This window comes from Ranitomeya imitator, chromosome 8 (genome assembly GCF_032444005.1).
Source record: "Ranitomeya imitator isolate aRanImi1 chromosome 8, aRanImi1.pri, whole genome shotgun sequence".
Lineage (NCBI taxonomy): Eukaryota > Metazoa > Chordata > Amphibia > Anura > Dendrobatidae > Ranitomeya > Ranitomeya imitator.
The window spans coordinates 17,183,623-17,207,035 of record NC_091289.1 but is presented as its reverse complement, the minus strand read 5'-3'; the positions used below and the strand labels follow the sequence as shown (position 1 = coordinate 17,207,035).

Here is a 23,413-nt window from a genome sequence, read left to right as displayed (position 1 = left end):
TTACCGTAAATTAGTCCCAACAGTCAAGATAAAATGGAAGAAAAGTTTCACTTTTTACTGAAGATAGTTCACTTACATCCAAAATAAATATAGTAAGCCCTTAATTCGGGTCCCTTCAGGGCCGATTTACCCCGCAAATCTCTCGACCTCTCGATTACATCAAGCATTTTATGCTAAAGAGTAACTAAACTTTTTTTTTATTATTTAATTTTTGATCAGTCTTTGAAAAGTTTTGAGTTTTTGTAATATACTTCATGGTCTTTTCTCGCTTCCTTTTTCCCCAAACTCCACTCTGAAAGTCCTGTTTTAGCAGCCGAGTTCATGCACTTGGAGCTGCTGATTTAAGCTGCAGCTCTTGCGAATGTCCGTACCCCAATGTGAACGTCTTGCTCAGATAGGAAGAGTTTTTGGACATGGTGTCTGATCATGGGGGAAGGGAGCAAATTCTTTGTGCAGCTAAAGTTCCAATCAGCTACTGTAAGTGCACGAACAAGGCAGCTAAAAGGGCACCTTCAGCTTGGAGAAAAGCGAGCAAAATAAGGTAATGGAGCATAGTAGAAAGATTCATAACTTGACAACGGCTGATTAAAAGTGAAATAAAGTCTTAGCTAACCATTAAACATATTTGCCAAAAATGTTGGTGATACTTATTTCTATTTTCCCATCTTTTTGTTTAAAAATCCAAAGCTCTTGTAGTTTTTTTAAGGTCTTGTTCACATGCCATGTTTTTGTTGCATTTGTGAAATTTCATGCACACGTTGATACGTGTTTTTTTTTCCTTGCAAAATTGAACTTTCAAGGCATTTTTTGAAAGCTTCACCATGTCGGTTCCTTCAGCGTTTTTCACCCCTGCAACTGATTTGGTGAAAAAAAAACACACACAAAAACGCTCACATATTACACAGAGTTTTTCCTGCCAACGCTGTGGTTTTTGCTGGAGAAAAATCTGCTGTAAATACTCAAGGTGCGCGCTTACTCTTAGTCTTACAGTGGAGAGATCACTTTTTAGCAGTTATCGCATTATCTGCACAGACAGGATAACACCTCTACATAGATGTCATGGGGGTCTATCATTTACAATAGATGATGGTTGAAAAAAATTTTTCCTCACCTCTCCCTGCAAAATGACCTCTGCATAGGTCTCAGTGCATGCTCATAACACTCTACAATAGAAGTTAAAGTCACTTTTTTGCCATTTTTTTTTTTTTATTTTACAAAATTACCTTAACCTTTTTTTCTGTCCTGTCTGATTAGGAGAAATCTAGAAGGTCCCACTTTCACAACATTGATCTATCTCAGTCTCTGGAGGACTAATTATCAACTCTGTTCATTTGATTTTAGCCTACATGGTGCAATACCCCTTTTTCCCCAGTGGTGGCACTGTTGGGAAATGAATGACTTGCTCCCAGCTTTGACCACTGATCGATTCTGATCCCTGAAGGGTCCTTCTTCCAAAACAAAAAAAAAATTGTCGATTTGACAATGGAGGAGGTCGGTGCTAAGATCCTGGCAGCGTCTGCTCCTTTGGGTGGGCATTTTATGGGTGCTGGATAAATTTCTGAAGATTAAAGGCTGCTATAAAATTTACAAGAGTGTCAGTCGCTGTAAGAGCGGGCATGGAGAACGTGAGATTTATTGATCAAATTTGGGGTAAAAAAGTTCAGTTTTTGTGTTTAATTGATGATGCCCTGGCGCACAATGCCCCGTCTCCAGCTTGGCAGGGCCTCTGTGAACAATTGTTAATGCGTTGAGGGTTTTTCAGGGAAGCCAGCTGGCTCCTGCTGAGCACAATTATGAGCTGGGATACATTATGTGAGATCTCCCTGGCATGCACGTCCCACTGCTGTGAAAACCTCCTGCTGCCAACGGAGCCAGCTGGCACGGAGCTGCCATGACTGAGACGAGACACTGTGTTCAAGGGCAGCACCCGTGAGGCACCGTACACTCATGCCTTCATGCACTTTGCAAAGTTGTGCCCTCTGTCTGGTATACCTGAAGCTGCGGAGACCAAAGACTGTAGAAACTTACGCCACGGAGGTTACGCCAGGACTGGAACAAGTGCAGAACAGAGATGATTCCTCTGCCCAGAACAGGGCAAAGACCCTGCGCATGCGCTGGTTCTCTGCCGGAATATGCACGAGTCTATCATATAAGTGTTACTCCAATTTAATCAGACAAATGTATTCATGCAATAAATACACAACTACACAATAAAAAAAAAAACTATAATCTAAAAATGAATAATAAAAACAATAAAAGCAAAGGGAAGCCCGATCGGAGACATAAAGTAATAAAAAGAAAGCAATACATAGGGTAGCCACAAGATGGCAGAATACTGACGAGAAGTAATAAGCGGTATGTACAGGTCCATATAGATGGCCGCAGAATTAGTACAATGTTGTGAGTTAGATCTAGTGCAATGTAATGCGCACAAGTAGTGAAGAAAGAGGCACCGAGATACCCAAAAATCATAATAGAATGTGTCACCACATCGGCCCCCCATCAGACCCCCAAAAACTGACCTTATACTGGGGTTTGGTGGGGTGGAACAAAGCGCAGAGATTGTCTTTTAGGCAAGTTCTTAAATCCCTGTATCATGTGCCGTCTCCTCCCACAATTGTGGCATTATCGATGGCTCATTGACTATAGTAGTTTGATGCACAATGACCTCGTTAATAACCCCCTAATTATTTTACAAGTACCCAATCCATTAGAAATCCTAGTTGGTGACTTCCGTTATTGGTTATTACAACTTTTTTTGGAGATCATAAGTTTTTTTTTTTTTCGTTTTTTTTGCAGAATAAAGAGGAGCTGTTTTGGGGTCCGGAGGCTTGTCCTTGCGTGCACAGTATTCAGAGCCCCTCTTTACTGCCCGTCAATGTGGAGCGTAAAATAACTTTAGTGGGGAGAAACTTCCACCATTACCAGGTAACTCCAAAGCTTTTAGGGAGTAATTGTTAGAGGGCGGTGTTGAGGAATCTTGTAGCATTGACTTTCTGATATGTCCCAGGATTTCCAGTGGGATTACGACTGTGTCCTGATTCTGGAGGGCAGGACTCTGATAACGGATGCCTATGTGGAGAGGGACGCTGCGGACGCGGCCAGTTATTACATCACATGCCAACTCCACCAAGTAAGAACCTCAGAAAACCAGAAACTGTGACGGGCAAAGAATGTTCTACCCCCGAAATGGGATCCAGACCGATCAGCCTTTATTATTCGTGGGGGTCTTGGTTCATAGAATCGGACTAATTACTAGAGAGGATGGGGGGCATCACCGTAGCTTGCTTTATGCCTCATTGGAAACCATTGACTATTGGGGGGCCAGCTGGTGGCCCATTACGGTTCCTTTTATTGTGGACCATGGCAGTGCTTGTATCCAATCGGGACATGGCTGCTTTTTATCAGTGGTGGTCTAAGCTCTTGGACCTTTACCAATAACTTGTCTCAAAGAAAGTCAGAATATATTATTACTTTTTGATTCTCCAGTTAACATGCTTGTTTGGCTTGGAGTCAAGGGCCATGACTATTCCTCTACCTCCAGAAAACGGCATCCAATCAGATCTGCCAAAATGGACTCTCATCAGAATGCGAGGGGGTTTACCCCAAAATTTCCAATATTTTTCGTGGTTACCCTTTAAACAAAATGGGTCAACATGCTAGATAAGGTGTTATCTGAGCATGCTCGGGTTCTATCAGAGTGTCTATAGCGCGCTCGAAAAATGTTTGAGTCCCCGCACCTGCATACTCAACAGCCGCAAGACATGCATGCGCGGGGGCTCGAACATATTATTCGAGCACTCTGAAGACACTCTGTTAGCATCCGAGCATGCTCAGATAACACCTGATCACAGCACGTTTACTCATCACTAGGTGAGACCTCTTGGTTTTCCTTAAAGGGTTAGCCTTTCAGACAACCCCTTTTAGAAGGCAGCCCATGGGCAATCATCTGGTCACATTCCAGGCAAGATTAGCCATTTTCACCTCATTTGAATAGCTGTGAGGAATGGAGCCACTTATACATATTGACTCTTCATTTTGACCCCTAGATGGGGGTTGCGAGCGAGGAAGCCCCTCTTTGATGCCCATTTGCCCATGCTAACAGGATTGTCACCCTTTAAACCATATGCTGTCGCCTCGCCCTGTTCCATCGCCCTCTGTTCTTGTTGCAGTACAGTTACTCCGCTCCGCAGCCGGAGTTCAACACCCTGGTGTATGTGCAGAGAGAGCCGGACCTGCAGGTGGACAGTTACGAGGACCTCCATGGTACGTCCCGGGTGGTCCCTACGATGACTAGTTTCACTCCGCATAGAATATTGTAATCAATAACTTTTTTTTTTCCCACTTAGTGACTCTGTATAACTGCTCGGTGGGACACGCTGACTGCAGCCGGTGTCAGACCGCCGACCCCAAATATAACTGTGTGTGGTGCGGAGGCGAGCACCCCAGCTGTATGTACCAAGAGTCCTGCATGGAGGAGGTGGAGGGAACGTGTCCTGCACCCCTCATCCATTCGGTATGGGAAGAACATTTTTGGGTTACTTTACAACGTATACAGTGGATGCAAAAAGCGTCTCTCGCTTTGGGCAGTTCCCAGCACGTCCCCATAGTTCACACCCAGCATGTTTTATTTAATGGAAAACCGTGCAATTCCTCCTTTCCCCTGCGGAGGCACTGTAGGGAAATTGAACCACTGAAATTTGAACCAATCTTTTCGTTGGTAGCCCTATGCATCGTATTGACCGTGACGGTGTGTCCTCTTTTCAGATCGAGCCTCTTTCAGGCCCTGTGGACGGAGGGATGAGAATTACAATCACCGGCTCCAACTTGGGCCAAAAACTGGAAGACATTGTGGACCGAGTATCCGTGGCCAATATCCCTTGTAAGGTGGACGTCAGGAAATACGAGATTTCCAGCAGGTAACGAGATAAGTCGTCTTTGACCATGACGAAGACTCGCTGGTTCTGGGCTATCGTTAATGATCGTACTATCCATTGTCCTTGCAGTATAGTTTGTGTCGCCGGGAAAAGCTGGTCGGTGAGAGCCGGGCACGTCCTGGTGGAGGTTCCCGGGGGGCTACATGGAGTTTCCACCCAAGTTTTTACCTATCAGGTAACATGGCCTGGATGAGGGTATAAAGGCTCCATTTGTGCAGCCACATCACTGCTTTTTTTGTTTTGCCCCTTTTTTCTTGCTTTTGCCCCTTCCTTATAACTATTTCTTCCCATCCTCTGCACCTCTACTCCCTTTTTTTTTTCCAAAAGTTCTTATACTGGTCAAAGCAGGTTCGCCAACACTTAGTGGTTTCTCATGACCCCCATGAAAAAAAAAAAAAAAGATTAAAGGCAGTGGAATCCCCCCAATGTAGGCAGACCAGGCGGCTGCTCTGGGGCCGGTGAGTTGGTGGTGGTCTGATGCCGAATAGCCCATCCCCCGCCCACGCTTATAAAAGTGGGTGGCTGTGTGCATGAGGCATGGCCCTTCAGTATCCAGAAGTGGGCAAGCATTGGGTATAGGGGTGATGTTGCTTTGCTACACATCCCCAACTCAAAGGCTTATATGATGCTATGGGAGCCCATGATTTTAATGTATGAGACCGATTAAAGGGAATGTCCAGGATTTGTTAGTTAAAAAAAAAAAACCAAAAAATAAAAAAAACAGCGCCACACACGTCTACTGGCTGTGTCTGGTATTGCAGCTCCGCTCTATTTAAGTGATTGATGCAAAGCTACAGTACCATACACAACCTGCAGAACGGGGGTGGCGCTGTTTTTGGTAGAAACGTTTTTCTAATCCTGGAAATTCTCTTTCAGAAATTTAAATACATTGTAGATTATATTATAGAAACAACTTTTTTTCTTTTTTTCAGAATCCCGTTCTGTTTTCTTTCTTTCCATCTCGCGGACCGAAATCTGGAGGAACCCGATTGGCCGTTACAGGATCCAAACTTCTCACGGGGCGGCCCAGCGATACCCGAGTTTTCGTTGGAGATATTCCCTGTTACATGTGAGTCATGTTTATGTCTGTGGGAGTAGGAGAAGCCGGAATACTTTCTAATTATCTGTTGCACCGTCAGCACAGAGTATTTCAGGAGCGGTGTTTGCAGATATTCTAGGATAGAAATAATTGGTATTTTATATATATTTTTTTCACAGTTCCTCGGAGATTCAGGAAAACCACCTGCAATGTCTGACCGGGTCCAGCAACGCCACGTCAGACCTCCGAGTGACCGTCTGGTACGGAGAACAGATTTTTAGCTTCCCCGATGCCTTCTTCTCGTACACCGCGGACCCCAACATCACCTCTGCCAGCCCTGCCAAGAGCTTCTTCAGGTACCAAGGTCTTTTAAGAATGTGCTTGAATTAAAGGGGAACTCCATATTACAGCCACTGATTTGTGCGATCTCTATCATAGCGGAGGACGTGTGATTTTGGTTTACGGACAGAATCTGGACGTGGTACAAGCCCCAAAAATCAGAGTTACTGTGTCCCCAATGGAAAGGAGACGAAGGCGAAGTCTTGGGAGGAAGCGCCGTATAGTGCCGGAGACGGAATGCCCGGAGGGTTCGCTCTGCACTGTCCAGCAGGTGGGGCTGTAGTCGATATTATTCTCCTTACAACCATATTTAAAGGGGCACATTTATTTAAGGAAGTGATTGTAAATTATTTTCTTTCAGGGCCCCATAAACCTCTGAATAAAGGGACCTCTCTCATCTATCTGCGTGAACACTGTTCAATTTATTAAAAAAAAAACTGCTATAAATATGTATTTTTGTTTTTTATCTGGTGTAAATGCCGCTGTTCTCCTGAATCCGGCGATGTTTTTCTTTTGCTCTTACGCCTCTCGGTTCTTGAGATATGGACCATTCTGTCCCTTGGCTTTTCCGCTAAGTGGGCGTGGTTCTCAGCTCCTCTTTGTGGGCGTCGTCTTGGGAAACCACGCCCACTTCATGAAGAAGTCTTGACTTTTATGCCGGAAAGAAAGGGCTATATCTCCCGAACAGAAAGGCGCAGGAACGAAAGAAAAACAACGTCGGATTCAGGAGACCAGCGGCATTTACACTAGGTAAGAAATGTATATATTTATGGCAAAGTGACAGGTCCCCTTTAAATCAAGCTATGTTAGAATTCCCTGTGTAGTTAATGATGCAGCCTGTGATATAGAAAGGAACCACCATAGGGGCTTCTCTCTGATGATTTTCAGGTCCTTAAATTAAAGACCCCTACAATTAAGACGTAGTGATACATCCCAGTCGTATGCCATCACGTCCTCAGATGGGATCACCCCTTTAATATTATTGTTGTGCCTACCCTTGTGGTACATTTTTATGCATCCACTCTCTTACTTCTCTGCAGTTTGAGGAGCTTTGCCAGGTGAATTCATCTTTCCTGCTGCTTTGTAAGACGCCGGCCATTAACCCTTTACACTGGAACGCCCGTGTCGACGTAGAATTCATCCTGGATAATCTTCACTTCAATTTCACTGTCATAAACTCGGCCCCTTTTATATACGTGCCCGACCCAGTGCTCCGACATCTGAATGCCGAGGACCCAGCCAAACCGTATCGGCACAAGCCCGGCAGTGTGATCTCCGTGGAGGTAAGAAACTTCCAGACATTTAAAGGGAAGGTTCAAGGTTTATTTAAATAATCTTTGCTACATGTCAGTGAATTGTAACTTCCTTAGTTAAAGACCGTTAAAATATGTTCTGAGCTAAATCCAATTCACAGCTGAGGGTTTGCTACAATTGTATCCAGGTTAGACAATTCTCTCTGACCTAGACTGGACTCCAGGCTGATACATTTTACCTGCACTGATACACTGTAGCAAAGTATCAGGGCAGCGAGTGGATGGAAGTGCAAGACATATGTTGGATTCATAGATGAGATTCATGTGGCTTCCCAAAGCAGAGGACAAGGACAGGAAAGGTAAAAGTTACCAAAACTTCCAGTATTCACAGTGCTTCACTTAAAGGGGTTGTTCACTTCTCGGGGGAGATTTTTTTTTTTTTTTTTACTTAAATGCTTGTGATTGGGGCTAAAAATCATTTTTGAAATTTGGTTTCATTCAAAATTTTGCACCTTTTGGCTTTTAAGTTTTTTACTTTTTGCAAATTCAATTTTTATGTGGTCGTACATCAGCTGAGAAGATCTTGGAGAAAGACAGGAAAAAAAGAATTATGGTCTCCCCGTCAGATCATCATAGCGAGCTCACTGACAGATTCTCAGTTAACTCATTCTGCAGCCCGCAATAGATAGCGCAGAAGGCAAACGGTGCTACATTTTTAATGACACCCGATGATTTTTAGCCTGAAATACATATTTAGATTTAAAAAAAAATGCCTCTAAAGGTGGACTATACTTAAAGAGATTGTTTTTATTAAAGGGATATTACCATGTCATACATTTTATGGACCTGAATTTGTCTAGAGAACGGGACCCCGCCGAGCGCTGAAGGCAGTGGTTAGGTGGTCGAATATCCCGCTCATATTGTAGGGGTCTCGTGTGCACTTTGGTGGGAGACGAGTCGCCAGGACAGATCTGACCTCTTGCTTTATTCCTAGGGGGAGAATCTGGACCTGGCTATTACCAAAGAAGAGATGATTGCAATGATCGGGGATGGGGTTTGCACAGTGAAGACCCTCACAAGTAACCACCTATATTGTGAACCCCCCGAGAAGCAACCGACCCCACGTTACCCATCCAAGAGAGAAGGCGTGGACTCCCTGCCTGAGTTTACAGTAAGGAGCTGCGCTCATTTCTGTTTCCCTGGTTGGGACTGGATATCATCGTGATCGGACCCCCATAGACAATGGGGGTCCAAGCTATTCAAGAGAACAGGATCTGATCAGTGGGGGTGCCGGATGTGGGAACCCCATCGCCGATGACCCCTTTAAAATTCCCACCCCTCCTATAGTGCAAATCACAAAATCAAGCGCTATGCAGACAATGGGAGATTTCAGCTCTGGAGCCTGTGGCATTGTTAACGCAGCTCTAGACTGTAGCACATGCTGTAACGTCGCCTCCAATGATAAAGATGTGACTCGCATGCTGTGATTTTTCCACCAGGTGCAGATTGGAGGAGTCGATCTGGTCCTCGGGAAGGTCCAGTATGACACGGAGAGCCAGCTCACGTTCCCGCTGGAGGCGCAGATCAGTTTGGGAGTCGGGGCTTCATTTGTGGCTCTGATCGTTCTCATCATTGTCCTAATATACAGGTAGGTCAGATCCAACCCCCCTAATAGAGAGGTCCAGGAAAAGACGCAGAGTGACGGTCCACCATCCGCTTTACTGAGCAGATGGCGAATTCTGCGCTGATTTCTCTCTTCATATTCTCTTAGCTGCCAGAGGTCCTGATTCTTCTGATACACGGCTCCAAATCCTCTGCATAGTCATAGTTCTAAAATTCTCCCCTCCTGCAGCCACCACTAGGGGGAGCTCACAGGTTTTGTTTTGTTTTTTTTTTAACCTAATTTTTCTCCGAGTATTAATCCCTTTGTCCGTGTTCAGGAGGAAAAGCAAACAAGCGCTGAGGGACTACAAGAAAGTTCAGATTCAGCTGGAAAACTTGGAAACTAGTGTGAGAGATCGCTGCAAGAAGGAATTTACAGGTGACCTCTGTCTGTCCTGTTGTTGGCGGAATGTTTGGAAACGTTAAAGGGAATGGGTCATCAGAAAATGACTGGTCTAATAGTTTTGTGTTTTGCATAGTTAGCCCCCCAAAAATTTTTTTATTGATTGTTTGAAATCACCCTGAAATCTTACAGGTTTTACTGACCGCCTCATAGTAAGCTGACACCATGTATTCTCTAGAGATAACAGGAAGGATTACAATAAAAAGTATCACTTATATACTGATAACACAGGATCCACCATTCACAGTAGGTGATGTCACAGCTCACCTCCTCCTCCTCCTGTACAATGACTGATAACACCTCTATATATAGTAGATAACACAGGATCCACCATTCACAGTAGGTGATGTCACAGCTCACCTCCTCCTCCTCCTGTACAATGACTGATAACACCTCTATATACAGTAGATAACACAGGATCCACCATTCACAATAGGTGATGTCACAGCTCACCTCCTCCTCCTGTACAATGACTGATAACACCTCTATATATAGTAGATAACACAGGATCCACCATTCACAATAGGTGATGTCAAAGCTCACCTCCTCCTCCTGTACAATGACTGATAACACCTCTATATATAGTAGATAACACAGGATCCTCCATTCACAATAGACCATGTCACAGCTCACCTCCTCCTCCTCCTGTACAATGACTGATAACACCTCTAAATACAGTAGATAACACAGGATCCTCCATTCACAATAGGTGATATCACAGCTCACCTCCTCCTCCTGTACAATGACTGATAACACCTCTATATACAGTAGATAACACAGGATCCTCCATTCACAATAGACCATGTCACAGCTCACCTCCTCCTCCTCCTGTACAATGACTGATAACACCTCTATATACAGTAGATAACACAGGATCCTCCATTCACAATAGGTGATATCACATCTCACCTCCTCCTCCTGTACAATGACTGATAACCCCCCTATATACAGTAGATAACACAGGATTCTCCACTCACAATAGATGTCACAGCTCACCTCCTCCTCCTGTACAATGACTGATAACACCTCTATATACAGTAGATCACACAGGCTCCTCCATTCACAATAGGTGATGTCACATCTCACCTCCTCCTCCTGTACAATGACTGATAATACCTCTATATTCTGTACATGTAAAGTTTATTGATCTCTTTTCTTTGGCTCTGATAGATCTTATGACAGAGATGATGGATCTCACCAGTGATCTTGTTGGCACCGGGATCCCCTTCCTGGATTACAAGTCTTACGCAGAGAGGATATTTTTCCCTGGTCACCGGGAATCTCCGTTGCACAGAGACCTGGACGTCCCGGAGGGTCGGAGACAGACGGTGGAGCAGGGTTTGGTGCAACTATCGAATCTTCTCAACAGCAAGCTGTTCCTCACCAAGGTATGAAGGCGATGAGCTCCCAACCTGAAGCTTGGCGCAGTCGCTATGTGTCGTCTTCTCACCATTGTGCTCCTCCGTCACAGTTTATCCACACTCTGGAGAGTCAGCGCACCTTCTCTGCCCGCGACCGCGCTTACGTGGCGTCTCTCCTTACCGTCTCTCTTCATGGGAAGCTGGAATATTTCACGGATATCTTGAAGACGCTTCTCAATGACCTCATAGAACAATATGTCGCCAAGAACCCCAAGTTGATGTTGAGGAGGTGAGGAACGCGGCCGTTCAGACACTATTGGAGTCTTCTGCTTCAGCAAAGCAGTGTTGAGCGAATCTGGCCATAGTTCTTCTCCAGAGATATGGGCCTTTTTTATTTAGTGGCTATTTTTATGGTTTGTGTTAAGGGTTCCAGAGATATAGGGCTTTTAGTGCTAATTTTATGGCTCACAGGATCCTCAGGGGCGTGTCTTTAGGCAGCTCTGCATAATTACTCTGTAAGCCACGCCCCTGAGGATCCTGTGAGCCATAAAATTAGCACTAAAAGCCCTACATCTCTGGAACCCTATGGCGGATTTACAAAAAACAAAAACCAGAATACTCCGGGGAACAGCAGGAATAAAATAATTGGACACTTTTGACCTGGGGAGGGGTCCTTTTCAAAGGGTAAAACAATAACTTGCAGGGTAGCTACCTCCTATAGGTGGCACTGGAGACGGTTTTCTTCTTTCCGAGAATCAATACACCCAAAGCTATAGCAATAAGGTCATTATATAATGGTGTCTATTTCTAGGACCGAATCGGTTGTTGAGAAGCTGCTGACCAACTGGATGTCCATCTGCCTTTACTCTTTCGTGAGGGTACGTCTGAGAAATTGTAAAGGGCTAAGTGCAGGGGCGCAAGGAACAAAGTGCCCGAATTAGTGTCAATGTATATGGCTTATCTCCCCCATCAAGGATTCGGCAGGAGAACCGCTCTACATGTTATTCCGAGGCATCAAACACCAAGTGGACAAAGGTCCAGTAGATTGTGTGACCGGGAAAGCCAAGTACACGCTGAATGATAACCGCCTGCTGAGGGACGACGTGGAGTACAAGACCTTGGTGAGGACAGAAGTCACCTGGGGTGTTAAACTAATTTAGGGGAGGCTAAAAGTTGTATTATATTGAGGTGGACGCTCTTTGTAGACGCTGAATGCAATTACACAACCCACCACTGGGAGCGCTGTAGAAGATGAAGGCCAAGGAGTCCCCGTGAAGTTACTGGACTGTGACACCATCACCCAAGTCAAAGAGAAGATCCTGGACCAGGTTTATAAAGGGACGCCGTGCTGTCTCCGTCCCTGCCCGGAAAGCCTTGACCTGGGTAAGTCCAACATTTTGCTTTCCTTGACTTGTAGGCTCCAGAAATGTCTCCGGTCCTAATTGTCTACTCCTATTGTCACGGTAGAATGGAGATCGGGTCTGGCCGGACACCTCATCCTCTCTGATGAAGATCTGACATCGGTGGTTCAGGGGTCGTGGAAGAGGATAAACACCCTGCAACACTACAAGGTGCCGACCCACGGGGTTATTGGTAGAGATGAGCGAAATCGACCGCACTATGAATTTCATCGAATCCAACAAAGTGGCAGCCAAGTGGGGCAGCAAGGGTCTTGGATCCAGCGCTGAGCCCATTGATCGGCCTCACAGTCATTAGACCAATGTCAATGGTCTTGGGAGTTACTACTTTGGGAACTAAGGGCCCCATTTATTAGTGTATTTGTGCCTTTTTTGTATGTTTTTTAGTGTTTTTTATTTGCACATTTTTTTTAAGTCTATTTTATATATTTTTTTGCCTTTTTATTGTTGTTTTTTTTAAGTCTGTTTTATATATTTTTTTGCCTTTTTATTGTTTTTTTTTTAAGTCTATTTTATATATTTTTTTGCCTTTTTATTGTTGTTTTTTTAAGTCTATTTTTTTTATATTTTTTTGCCTTTTTATTGTTGTTTTTTTAAGTCTATTTTATATATTTTTTTGCCTTTTTATTGTTTTTTAAGTCTATTTTATATTTTTTTTGCCTTTTTATTGTTGTTTTTTTAAGTCTATTTTATATATTTTTTTGCCTTTTTATTGTTGTTTTTTTAAGTCTATTTTATATTTTTTTGCCTTTTTATTGTTTTTTTAAGTCTATTTTTTATATTTTTTTGCCTTTTTATTGTTGTTTTTTTAAGTCTATTTTATATATTTTTTTGCCTTTTTATTGTTGTTTTTTTAAGTCTATTTTTTTATATTTTTTTGCCTTTTTATTGTTGTTTTTTAAGTCTATTTTATATATTTTTTTGCCTTTTTATTGTTGTTTTTTTTAAGTCTGTTTTATATATTTTTTTGCCTTTTTATTGTTTTTTTTTTAAGTCTATTTTATATATTTTTTTGCCTTTTTATTGTTGTTTTTTTAAGTCTATTTTATATATTTTTTTTGCCTTTTTATTGTTTTTTAAGTCTATTTTATATTTTTTTTGCCTTTTTATTGTTGTTTTTTTAAGTCTATTTTATATATTTTTTTGCCTTTTTATTGTTGTTTTTTTAAGTCTATTTTATATTTTTTTGCCTTTTTATTGTTTTTTTAAGTCTATTTTTTATATTTTTTTGCCTTTTTATTGTTGTTTTTTAAGTCTATTTTATATATTTTTTTGCCTTTTTATTGTTGTTTTTTTTAAGTCTATTTTTTATATTTATTTGCCTTTTTATTGTCGTTATTTTTTTTAAAGTCTATTTTTTTATATTTTTTTGCCTTTTTATTGTTGGTTTTTTTTTTAAAGTCTATTTTATATATTTGTTTGCCTTTTTATTGTTGGTTTTTTTTTTTTTTTAAAGTCTATTTTTATATATTTTTTTGCCTTTTTATTGTTGTTTTATGTTGACCATTGCGGGCGCTTTTTGATTTTCAGATACTTGCGGCTGATAGATCAATTGTGACTTTAAAAAAAAAAAAAAAAGTCGCAAAATGTTCATTCAAATGTGCTCCAGTGTTCACTCCATGACCGCCCTGGAGGTATATCATGCAAGCCTGGAATTTTTGCCCAAGTTTTGATACATTTTATCAGAAAAAGTTGCAAGATGGGTAAAAGCCAAAAAAATAAAGTTCATTTTTTGATTTTGTGCAAAGTCATTCTGCCATTGTGGTGCAAAAAAACAAAACAAAACACGTCGACGAATACCAAAAATAGGAATGCAAATGATGAATTGAGTCTTAAGTCGTCTTCTCTTTCGATTATAGGTTCCCGATGCGGCGACTGTAGCGTTGGTTCCTCGGCTGAGCAAACACATCCACCCGGAGAACCACGATTATATCCCAGGAGAGAGTGAGTTGCTTCATCTCGTCTTATTTCACAGTTCACCAAATGCTCGTTTGGCCACAACTCCAGTCTCGAGCCCCCATACACATGCACACGCGCCCCAGCTGAGCGTGCAGATCTTCCCAATTATCTCTATATTATTAAATTGGGCATATTGAAATCCAACATGTCGGATCCTTCTCCTCTCCCACGGAACATTATTAGATATTAGATGAAATTGTGTATTGCATCCTTAGTAAAAAATAAATTACTGAATATAATAAGTGCAGAAAAAAAACTAATCCAGTAGAAGAATAAAAAAATAACGTTTTTATTCTAAATCCATTAAAACTTCCACATGATGTACGGAAAAAGACATTTCTGTTAAGAAGAAACACATTGGATTCTAATCTTAGACAATAGAACATTCCAAAGGGCGGAATTCTGGAAATGATACATTGATACATTGTTTATTAAATACACATTATATGAGCATTATGTGGTTACATTCTATCATTAGGATATTGGAAACACCAGCGCTTTCTATCTTATACCATGCGAAAATTTTAATGATTTTTTTTTTTAAAAACTTATTTTTTTAATTAATTTTTAATTAATTTTTTTAATGGAGAAATGGACGTGCCGTACTCCTTTTTCTGCAGGCATCATCCTGTTGGTCAACAGTCGAACGCACGGCCATAATTATATGAATAATATTAAGGGTCCACATGCAGGACCACCCTATATCATGTCCATATATAAACTCTTGGGACCCCGTATATCTCAGTCTTTCTTCCATTTTGCATTTTCCCTCCGAGCCCCCCTACTGCCCAATATATTGATAATACGACGGGCACTTATCTGTATTAGACCAGAAACATAGTCTATCCATTTTCAGAGACCCCCATGTTGGAGGATGCCGATGAAGGGGGGATCAAACTATGGCACCTTGTAAAACCCACCGAAGAGCCCGAGTTACCAAAGCACAGGAGAGGGAGTTTACGTGACAGGGAGCGGGCGAAAGCCATCCCCGAAATCTACCTGACCCGTCTCCTGTCCATGAAGGTAAAATAAGGGGGGAGATCTCATATAATCGTATCTACATGTTATAGAATAAGGGTCAGCAACGTGCAGCCAACAGGATGAACAGCCGACAGCTGTCAGAGCATGCTGGGAGTTGTAGTTTCTCAACAGCAGGTTGCTGATTCTTAAAGGCGTTCTCCACCTTTGGGAATAATTTTTTTTTTAATGTACTGTATGTATTTTCAGCCAAAAAAAAATAATCTTTTTTTGCAATTGGTTTTCATTAAAAATGTTGCACCGTTTGGCTTTTTTGCAGATTTTGATTCCCTGCACCTTCAACTTATATATTTATCAGCTGATAGACGCTCAGGAAAAACATAACATTTAGAATCTCTCCCAACAGACCTACTGAAACAAGCTTGCTGACCGTTTCTCAGTTTACTCATTTTGCAGACAGCGGAACACAAAGGCTATAGAAAGCAAACCGTGCAAAATTTTTAATCAAAGCCAATTGCAAAAATAAATTTTCGCACCAAACGCATGCAAACAAAATTGTCTCCAAAGGTGGATGACGCTCCGTGGCAGGATGCGGTGTTGGGTTCCCTATAGTATATGTTGGTTTTATCGCTCCACAGGGCACGCTCCAGAAGTTTGTGGATGACCTCTTCCAGGTTATACTCAGCACCAGCCGTCCTGTGCCGCTTGCCGTCAAGTATTTCTTTGATTTGCTAGACGACCAGGCGACGCACTATGGAATCAATGACCCAGAGACCATTCACATCTGGAAAACCAATAGGTAAAAATCTAAAGAATAAAATAGAATAAAACCTACACTAAATCCCCCCTCTTGAACACTAGGTCATTTTATAGTTCATCGCTCTGCGGTTATTATTTTAATGTATCTTTACAATGGGCTAAGATTCATTTTATTCTGATGCAAAGCTCCAAATCCCCTGCATAGACATAGAGGGGAATGATACCTGCAGCCACCACTAGAGGGAGCTCCCTGCACTTCTGCACATTGATCAGCTCCCTCTAGTGGTGGCAGACAGAAATGTATTTATTTTACTTTATGCAGAAGATTTGGAGCTTTGTTTTAGAAAGAGAATGTTACAAAGGATGTATTAAAAATGAATTTATTCAGAATTCTAAAAATGTTCAGTTGGATATGGATTTGATGTACTGGTGACATTTACATGGGGGTGGGAACCTTTTTTTTGCTGCTACCTTGAATACTCATTTAGATCTGTGCTCTATGCAAATTCTGAATTTTGAGAACCTGAACCTTTTTTTTTCTTCTTCAGTTTGCCTTTAAGGTTCTGGATCAACATAATCAAGAATCCGCAGTTTGTGTTTGATGTGCAGACCTCGGATAATGTGGACGCCGTGCTGTCTGTGATTGCGCAGACCTTCATGGACTCTTGCACCCTTGCTGATCATAAGCTGGGCCGGGTAAGTGAAGAAATAGACTCTATCTGAGCGGAACCCGTGGCCCCATATCCACTTAATCTGAGTCGTTCTTTTTTTTCCTGCAGGATTCCCCCATAAACAAGTTGCTGTATGCCCGGGACATCCCGCGGTACAAGCAGATGGTGGAGAGGTGAGCCCGCGGATCATCACATCTGCCCCCTCTATCTTCTTCTCATTAATCACTGAGCTATAAAAGTGTCTCTTATTCCAGATATTATGCTGATATCCGGCAGACCATCTCCGCCAGTGACCAGGAGATGAATTCCGCGTTGGCAGAGCTTTCCAGGGTACGGGTCCATTTATCTCATGCACATGACATATTGTGGAGGTTTTCCTGTTATAGGATTGTACGATCTTTCATTTTTTAGTGGGGTACTCAGCATTGAAGTGGTGAAAGGGGCTTTACAGAAACTTCCAGCATCTGCCACCAGGGGGAGCTCACTGCATACACATTAGCTTTCATTGCTATCTGTATTCATCTGTATGCTATTAGCTCCCCCTAGTGGTGGCCAGAATAATATAATTTATCAAGTTTGATAACTATGCTAGAATGAAGCTGATTCACATATCTGCCTGCGTTAGGATTAGCAGTAAATTGGTTGGCAATGTTTTCTTATAGTACCCAGCTTAAATGCATTCATAGTCTGTCCTTGGTAAATATATCAACAGTTTGTATAGACTATAAGTAAAATATAGGTGCATCATAGAAATTCTGCATAATAGTAAATTCCAGTAAATGAGCAAGAATCATTGTTTCACGCAAGGTCAAAAAGTCAGTCTCTTGGAGTACTGTCGCCACATCTAAAGTGTGCAAGAGATCAGCAGATTAATATAATATCTCTAACAATATTTTTAATACTGTACATGGTCTAATGGGAACGTTTTATCTCAATTTTGCATTTTTTTCCATTTTTAGAATTACTCAGGTGAACTTAACTCACTGGTGGCTCTTCACGAACTCTACAAGTATATTAATAAGTACTATGACCAGGTGAGTGGCCCTGTACATTACAGTGTATTATGCGATTAGAGCCTTCCACCACCAGGTGGCAGCAGAGAGTTATAAAGGTGATATTTCTCAACAACCACTACTTTATGGGATGCGAATTTCAGTCTCTCTTCTTCCTACTTATCCGGAAGTAAATCTTTTTTTATTATTAGATATTTTTAATGTGTTTATATATATATATATATATATATATATATATATATATATATTTTTTTTTTTAATTTGTCGGTATCACCAGCGCTCCTTCTGATTAATCAGAAGAGATACGCTGGAGGAGGCTTGAAGGGATCTGGTCCAGTGGCCATGAGGGTTACACATTGGTATTAGTGGTCCAGAGAAATCTCAGCCCCCATGGGTCAAATACTGATAACCTCTATTGATATCTATATTAATAATAGTCATTTTTTTGTAAAAGCTTCACTTATATTAGATGTTGCATTTATTTATATGTGTCCTAAACTTATCTCCATTTTAATTCCTCATTTTTTTCTAATATATTTCAAACTGTTCTGACACACAGTTCCAAATTCACAGCAAAGACAGAGTAAAATGATAGGAATCTGGATACCTGCAGCCACCACTAGGGGGAGCTCACTCCATGCTGATTTATCATTGTGTTTAATGTATTGGATGTGTTGAGCTCCATCTAGTGGTGGCCGCAGGCAACGCTCATTTTATAGCCTGATCTGCTCAGATGTGGGAGGTGATCACAAAGACAACTCACCTAAAGGAATTGTCCTCTCTCAGATAATGTTTGACCCCGGCAGCAATTTTTTTTATAAATAATAAACTGTGCTATTCTCGCCTTCACCAATCGGCTCCTTTTCTCCCTGGCAGATTATTACAGCACTGGAAGAAGACTCCACGGCCCAAAAGATGCAGCTCGGATACAGACTGCAGCAGATTGCAGCCGCCGTGGAGAATAAAGTCACCGACTTGTGACCGAGACACATGGACGGTCCTTCTTATGTCCGAGAACAATAGGTTCTTGCCAAGAGCGGAGAGATTTTTATAAAATCACCGTTGCTTTAGGTCCCGGCCTCGGAGACGCCGGCGGCCTCACGGCTCCTTGTCACATTCCCGACTGAGTAGCGGATGGTTAAAAAAAAAAAAGATTATTTTTTCTATGAAATTTTTTTACACTCTGAACTTTGATATAGAAGGATTTGGGCCCCATGGATGGCGGCCGTCCTGGTGTCCTGCATGGTAATAAGGGGCAGGAGATTTCATCTTCACGTGTGCCAAGTCCATCATCTTCAATGGGAGGAGACCCCAGATTACTGGCTGCAATGCATGTGTTCTTCACCGGCCTTCTGAGAACGGATTGGTGAACTTGCTGGTTCAGATTTGCGTGGACTGGTCGGTTGGTGGTCCTATAGACTGGTCCAGGGGGCTGTCTCTACAAACTTGTTGCAGGGGCGGTCCCTATAAACTGGTCCCGCAGACTGGTCCTGGATGCGGTCTCTATAAACTGATCCTGGGGGCGGTTCCTATAGTGTCCTGGGGGTGGTCCTTATAGCCTGGTCCTGGGGGCGGTCCTTATAGACTGGCCCTGGGGGCAGTCCTGCAGACTGGTCCTGGATTCAGTCTCTATAAACTGATCCTGGGGGCGGTCCCGCAGACTGGTCCTGGGGGCGGTTCCTATAGTGTCCTGGGGGTGGTCCTTATAGACTGGCCCTGGGAGCGGTCCTGCAGACTGGTCCTGGATTCGGTCTCTATAAACTGATCTTGAGGGCGGTCCCACAGACTGGTCCCGGGGGCGGTTCCTATAGAGTGTCCTGGGGGTGGTCCTTGTAGCCTGGTCCTGGGGGCGGTCCTTATAGCCTGGTCCTGGCGGCCGGCCTTATAGACTGGTCCTGGGGGCGGTCCCGCAGACTGGTCCTGGATGCAGTCTCTATAAACCGATCCTGGGGGGGGGGGTCCCGCAGACTGGTCCCGGGGGCGGTTTCTAGAGTGTCCTGGGGGTGGTCCTGGGGGCGGTCCCACAGACTGGTCCTGGGGGCGGTTCCTATAGAGTGTCCTGGGGGTGGTCCTTATAGCCTGGTCCTGGGGGTGGTCCTTAGCCTGGTCCTGGGGGCGGTCCTTATAGACTGGTCCCGGGGGCGGTCTTTATAGACTGGTCCTGGGGGTGGTCCCGCAGACTGGTCCTGGGGGCGGTCCTTATAGACTGGTCCCGGGGGCGGTCCTTATAGACTGGTCCCGGGGGCGGTCCCACAGACTCTCCGTGCTGATTGAACTCGATGGACACGCTGTATCACCCCGCGCACGACCTTCTCCTACAAGGACACAACTATACCGGAGAGGTCTCCAGTTCGCACTTCTCCTTCATTCCTGCCTTTTTTTTTTAAATTTCCACCTAGAATATTATTTTATTTTTTAACAATTGTAAAGCTGATTCTATCAGAGAAGTATAATTTTATTACTTTGGAGTCGCCATATTTTTATTCGCCTTTTCAAATTCGTTCCGTCTGTTCCTAACGAGAAAAAAAAGTCTTCCTCTTGTTGAGTCCTAGCAGCCGCCCTGCGTTTCATCTGACGCCCTCATCAGACCATTACGTGCCCCTATGACAACACTCCTTGTCACAGGCTCCCAGCAGTTTAGTCCCATGCTGCAGATTTCCTTTTCTGCTGCTACACACCCTTGTTTTTTTTACCCTTGGGTCAATTTCAGCTCCTGTCCCTTTTCTTGGCTAAGGCCATGTTCACACAGTCAGTATTTGGTCAGTATTTTACATCAGTCCCTTGTACAATGCATGGGACAGGAAGTGTTGTCTTAGGGACATTACTAAACAGGAGGTGTGTCCATTTAAACTCCTAGCTTAACTTTTTTACAAGAATAAACAATGCATCTAAAATCAAAAATAAAATGGTCTGGCTAAAAAAAAAAAACTCACGTTTTGTGTATACAGCTCCTATGTGTCTCCATGGTTACAGTAGTTTTGTCCGACACTTTCATTAGCAAGAAGAAAAAGCAAGGGAAAGAAGGACCAGACTACACCTTGTTTGTTTGTAGTCTGTAACTATGGAGACACAGTGGTTTGCATAGGAGCTGTGTACACAAAACGGTGACTTCATTTTAGATGCATTGGAGTAATAGAAAAAAAAAATGGTTGTGAGGGCGGACATCAGTGAAATGTGGCTGGCTGCTCTTCGGCTGTAGACGGTACATTACTGCACTAAATCTGATGGTAGATGCTTATTTATTAGTTTCGGTGATAGATTCCACGTCTTCTGGCAATTTGCTGCTCTGAACTGGATGTGTAAATACCGTAGTTATGAAAGAAGATATTTAAATACTAAAAGGAGGATTGTAATTTATTTCGGAGGCGGCACGTTGCCCTTGGGATACTCACATCTAAGTTTTGTTTTTTTTTTATGTTTCTTTTGCATTGTTTTGGTACTAGGTTTTTACGGCGATGCATTCCCTGCTCCAGCTTTCACTTGTGCTGCCTTTTTATTTTTTTTTGTAAAATAATTAGAATTTGTGGTTAACATAATAATATAAAAGAAATAAAACTTGAAAGCGAATCCTCCGAGATCCGAATAACCCCGTTTTATAGACGATGGTCGGAAAAAAAAAGCTGTTAAATCTGTGAAGTGATAAAACTGTTTGTGAATGTAAAACGCGACACAAAATAACAAGAAGCCAAGTGTGTAGTCCTGACACAAACTACTCAATAAAGGTGAATTAAGTTCCCAGCGCCGGTCTGTGCTCTGATTGTACTGTCTGGACTGAATGCAAAGGGCCATCCTGCAGAGGCGGGGGGTGTGCAGACTTATGCAAAAGGTGAGTTTTTATTGCGGTGATGCCTAAATGCAATAAAAAGGAAACGTTAACAGAAAATGATGTGCGGACTATACGGCGTATGTGCATAATATGGGTATGACGCGTGTACGGTAGGATGTGTGCACTACCGCTATACTGCACGTGTGGCCCTGTACAGACACCTACTAAACCTATAGCAACGGGCGTAATCTGGGCATCACCCTTACAACATGGGTAGGATGTGTGTGCTGCAAATATACAGTAGAACGGGCATCAAAAGTTACTTATATTAAAAAATTAATAAAAATAGATTAAAAAAAAGGATCTAGGTGAAAAGGTAAAAGTAGCAAGGTCCGGTAAGTGCCATAGACCAGAGCAATAGATGATTGGATAGAGAACGGATGATACAAGGAAATAAAAATAGAACCTTATCGCAGTAAGAAAAATAATTTATATAAATATGGAAACAGTCACTGTAAAGTGGCTTGCGATAGTATTCACACCCCCAACTCCCCCTTAGCTTTTGACCTATTACAACCTGTGTGTAAATATTTTTGTAATCCTATTTGTGTATGTGATGCGTCAGCACTAAATAGTCTTAAGTGGATGAAGTGAGAAAATATAGGCATAAATTACATTTATGGGATTAAGCCGTATATACTCGAGTCTAAGCCGAGAATTTCAGGCTGAAATGGCCCCTCTCGGCTTATACTTGAGTCATTCCCAGGGGTTGGAGGGGGAGCGGAAGCTGTGTAATCATACTCACCTCCTCCTGGCGCAGTCCCTGGACGTCCCAGGGTCTCCGGCGCCAGCAGCTTCTTCCTGTGTTGAGCGGTCACATGGTACCGCTCATTACAGTAATGAATATGGACCCGACTCCACTCCCATAGGAGTGAAGCCACATATTCATTACTGTAATGAGCGGTACCACGTGACCGCTCAACACAGGAAGAAGCTGCCGGCGCCGGGAACAGACATGCAGGGACCGCGCCAGGAGCAGGTGAGTATAACTCAGTGCGCGATATTCACCTGTCCCAACGTCGGCACCGCTCCGTCTTCCCCGTCCTCTGCAGTGACGCTCAGGTCTGAGGGTGTGATGACGCGATTAGTGTGCGCGCTGCCCTCTGCCTGAACAGTCAGTGCAGAGGACGCGGAAGACGCAGCAGGGGCCGTCGGTGGAAAGGCGGACAGGTGAGTATAGCAAGTGCCGAGGGCCTGAGAGGTGAGTATGTGATTTTTTTTATTTTTTTTATCGCAGCAACAGCATATGGGGCAAATATCTGTATGGAGCATCTTATGGGGCCATGTGCAGCATTATATTGGGCAAATATCTGTATGGGGCCATGTGCAGCATTATATGGGGGCAATTATCTGTATGGAGCATCTTATGGGGCCATGTGCAGCATTATATGGGGCAAATATCTGTATGGAGCATCTTATGGGGTCATAATCCGCATTTGTGGAGCATTATACGGGGCAAATGTGTCTATGGAGCATCTTATGGGGCCATCATGAACTGTATGGAGCATTATATGGGGCTCCTGATTCACCATGGATATTCAAAAACACTTAACCTACTGATGTCTCAATTAATTTTACTTTTATTGGTATCTATTTTTATTTTTGACATTTACCGGTAGCTGCTGCATTTCCCACCCTAGGCTTATACTCGAGTCATTAAGTTTTCCCAGTTTTTTGTGGCAAAATTAGGGGGGTCGGCTTATACTCGAGTATATACAGTAACTCAAAATTGGCATGTGCATATGTATACACTATTAACAAGAAGCATCACTAACCAAACACCACCACGAAGACC

The 23,413-nt window shown here is 42.8% G+C and overlaps 1 protein-coding gene across 1 annotated transcript in view; it reads left to right on the top strand.

Moving 5' to 3' along the window:
* Positions 1-21,531, top strand: part of PLXNB1 (plexin B1) — a 142,940-nt gene extending 121,409 nt beyond the window's left edge. The window contains exons 12-38 of the mRNA XM_069736457.1: positions 2,800-2,928; positions 3,011-3,133; positions 4,173-4,266; positions 4,350-4,516; positions 4,768-4,919; positions 5,007-5,112; positions 5,870-6,006; positions 6,156-6,332; positions 6,415-6,586; positions 7,356-7,598; positions 8,563-8,739; positions 9,068-9,216; positions 9,509-9,609; positions 10,804-11,021; positions 11,105-11,283; positions 11,806-11,872; positions 11,969-12,115; positions 12,200-12,377; positions 12,462-12,565; positions 14,272-14,356; positions 15,228-15,394; positions 15,988-16,148; positions 16,657-16,804; positions 16,888-16,952; positions 17,034-17,109; positions 17,739-17,813; positions 18,669-21,531. Of these exons, the coding sequence (XP_069592558.1) occupies positions 2,800-2,928; positions 3,011-3,133; positions 4,173-4,266; positions 4,350-4,516; positions 4,768-4,919; positions 5,007-5,112; positions 5,870-6,006; positions 6,156-6,332; positions 6,415-6,586; positions 7,356-7,598; positions 8,563-8,739; positions 9,068-9,216; positions 9,509-9,609; positions 10,804-11,021; positions 11,105-11,283; positions 11,806-11,872; positions 11,969-12,115; positions 12,200-12,377; positions 12,462-12,565; positions 14,272-14,356; positions 15,228-15,394; positions 15,988-16,148; positions 16,657-16,804; positions 16,888-16,952; positions 17,034-17,109; positions 17,739-17,813; positions 18,669-18,773 (3,702 nt within the window). The 3' untranslated portion in view covers positions 18,774-21,531. The remainder of the gene's footprint in view (positions 1-2,799; positions 2,929-3,010; positions 3,134-4,172; positions 4,267-4,349; positions 4,517-4,767; positions 4,920-5,006; positions 5,113-5,869; positions 6,007-6,155; positions 6,333-6,414; positions 6,587-7,355; positions 7,599-8,562; positions 8,740-9,067; positions 9,217-9,508; positions 9,610-10,803; positions 11,022-11,104; positions 11,284-11,805; positions 11,873-11,968; positions 12,116-12,199; positions 12,378-12,461; positions 12,566-14,271; positions 14,357-15,227; positions 15,395-15,987; positions 16,149-16,656; positions 16,805-16,887; positions 16,953-17,033; positions 17,110-17,738; positions 17,814-18,668) is intronic.
* Positions 21,532-23,413: the final 1,882 nt, after the last annotated feature.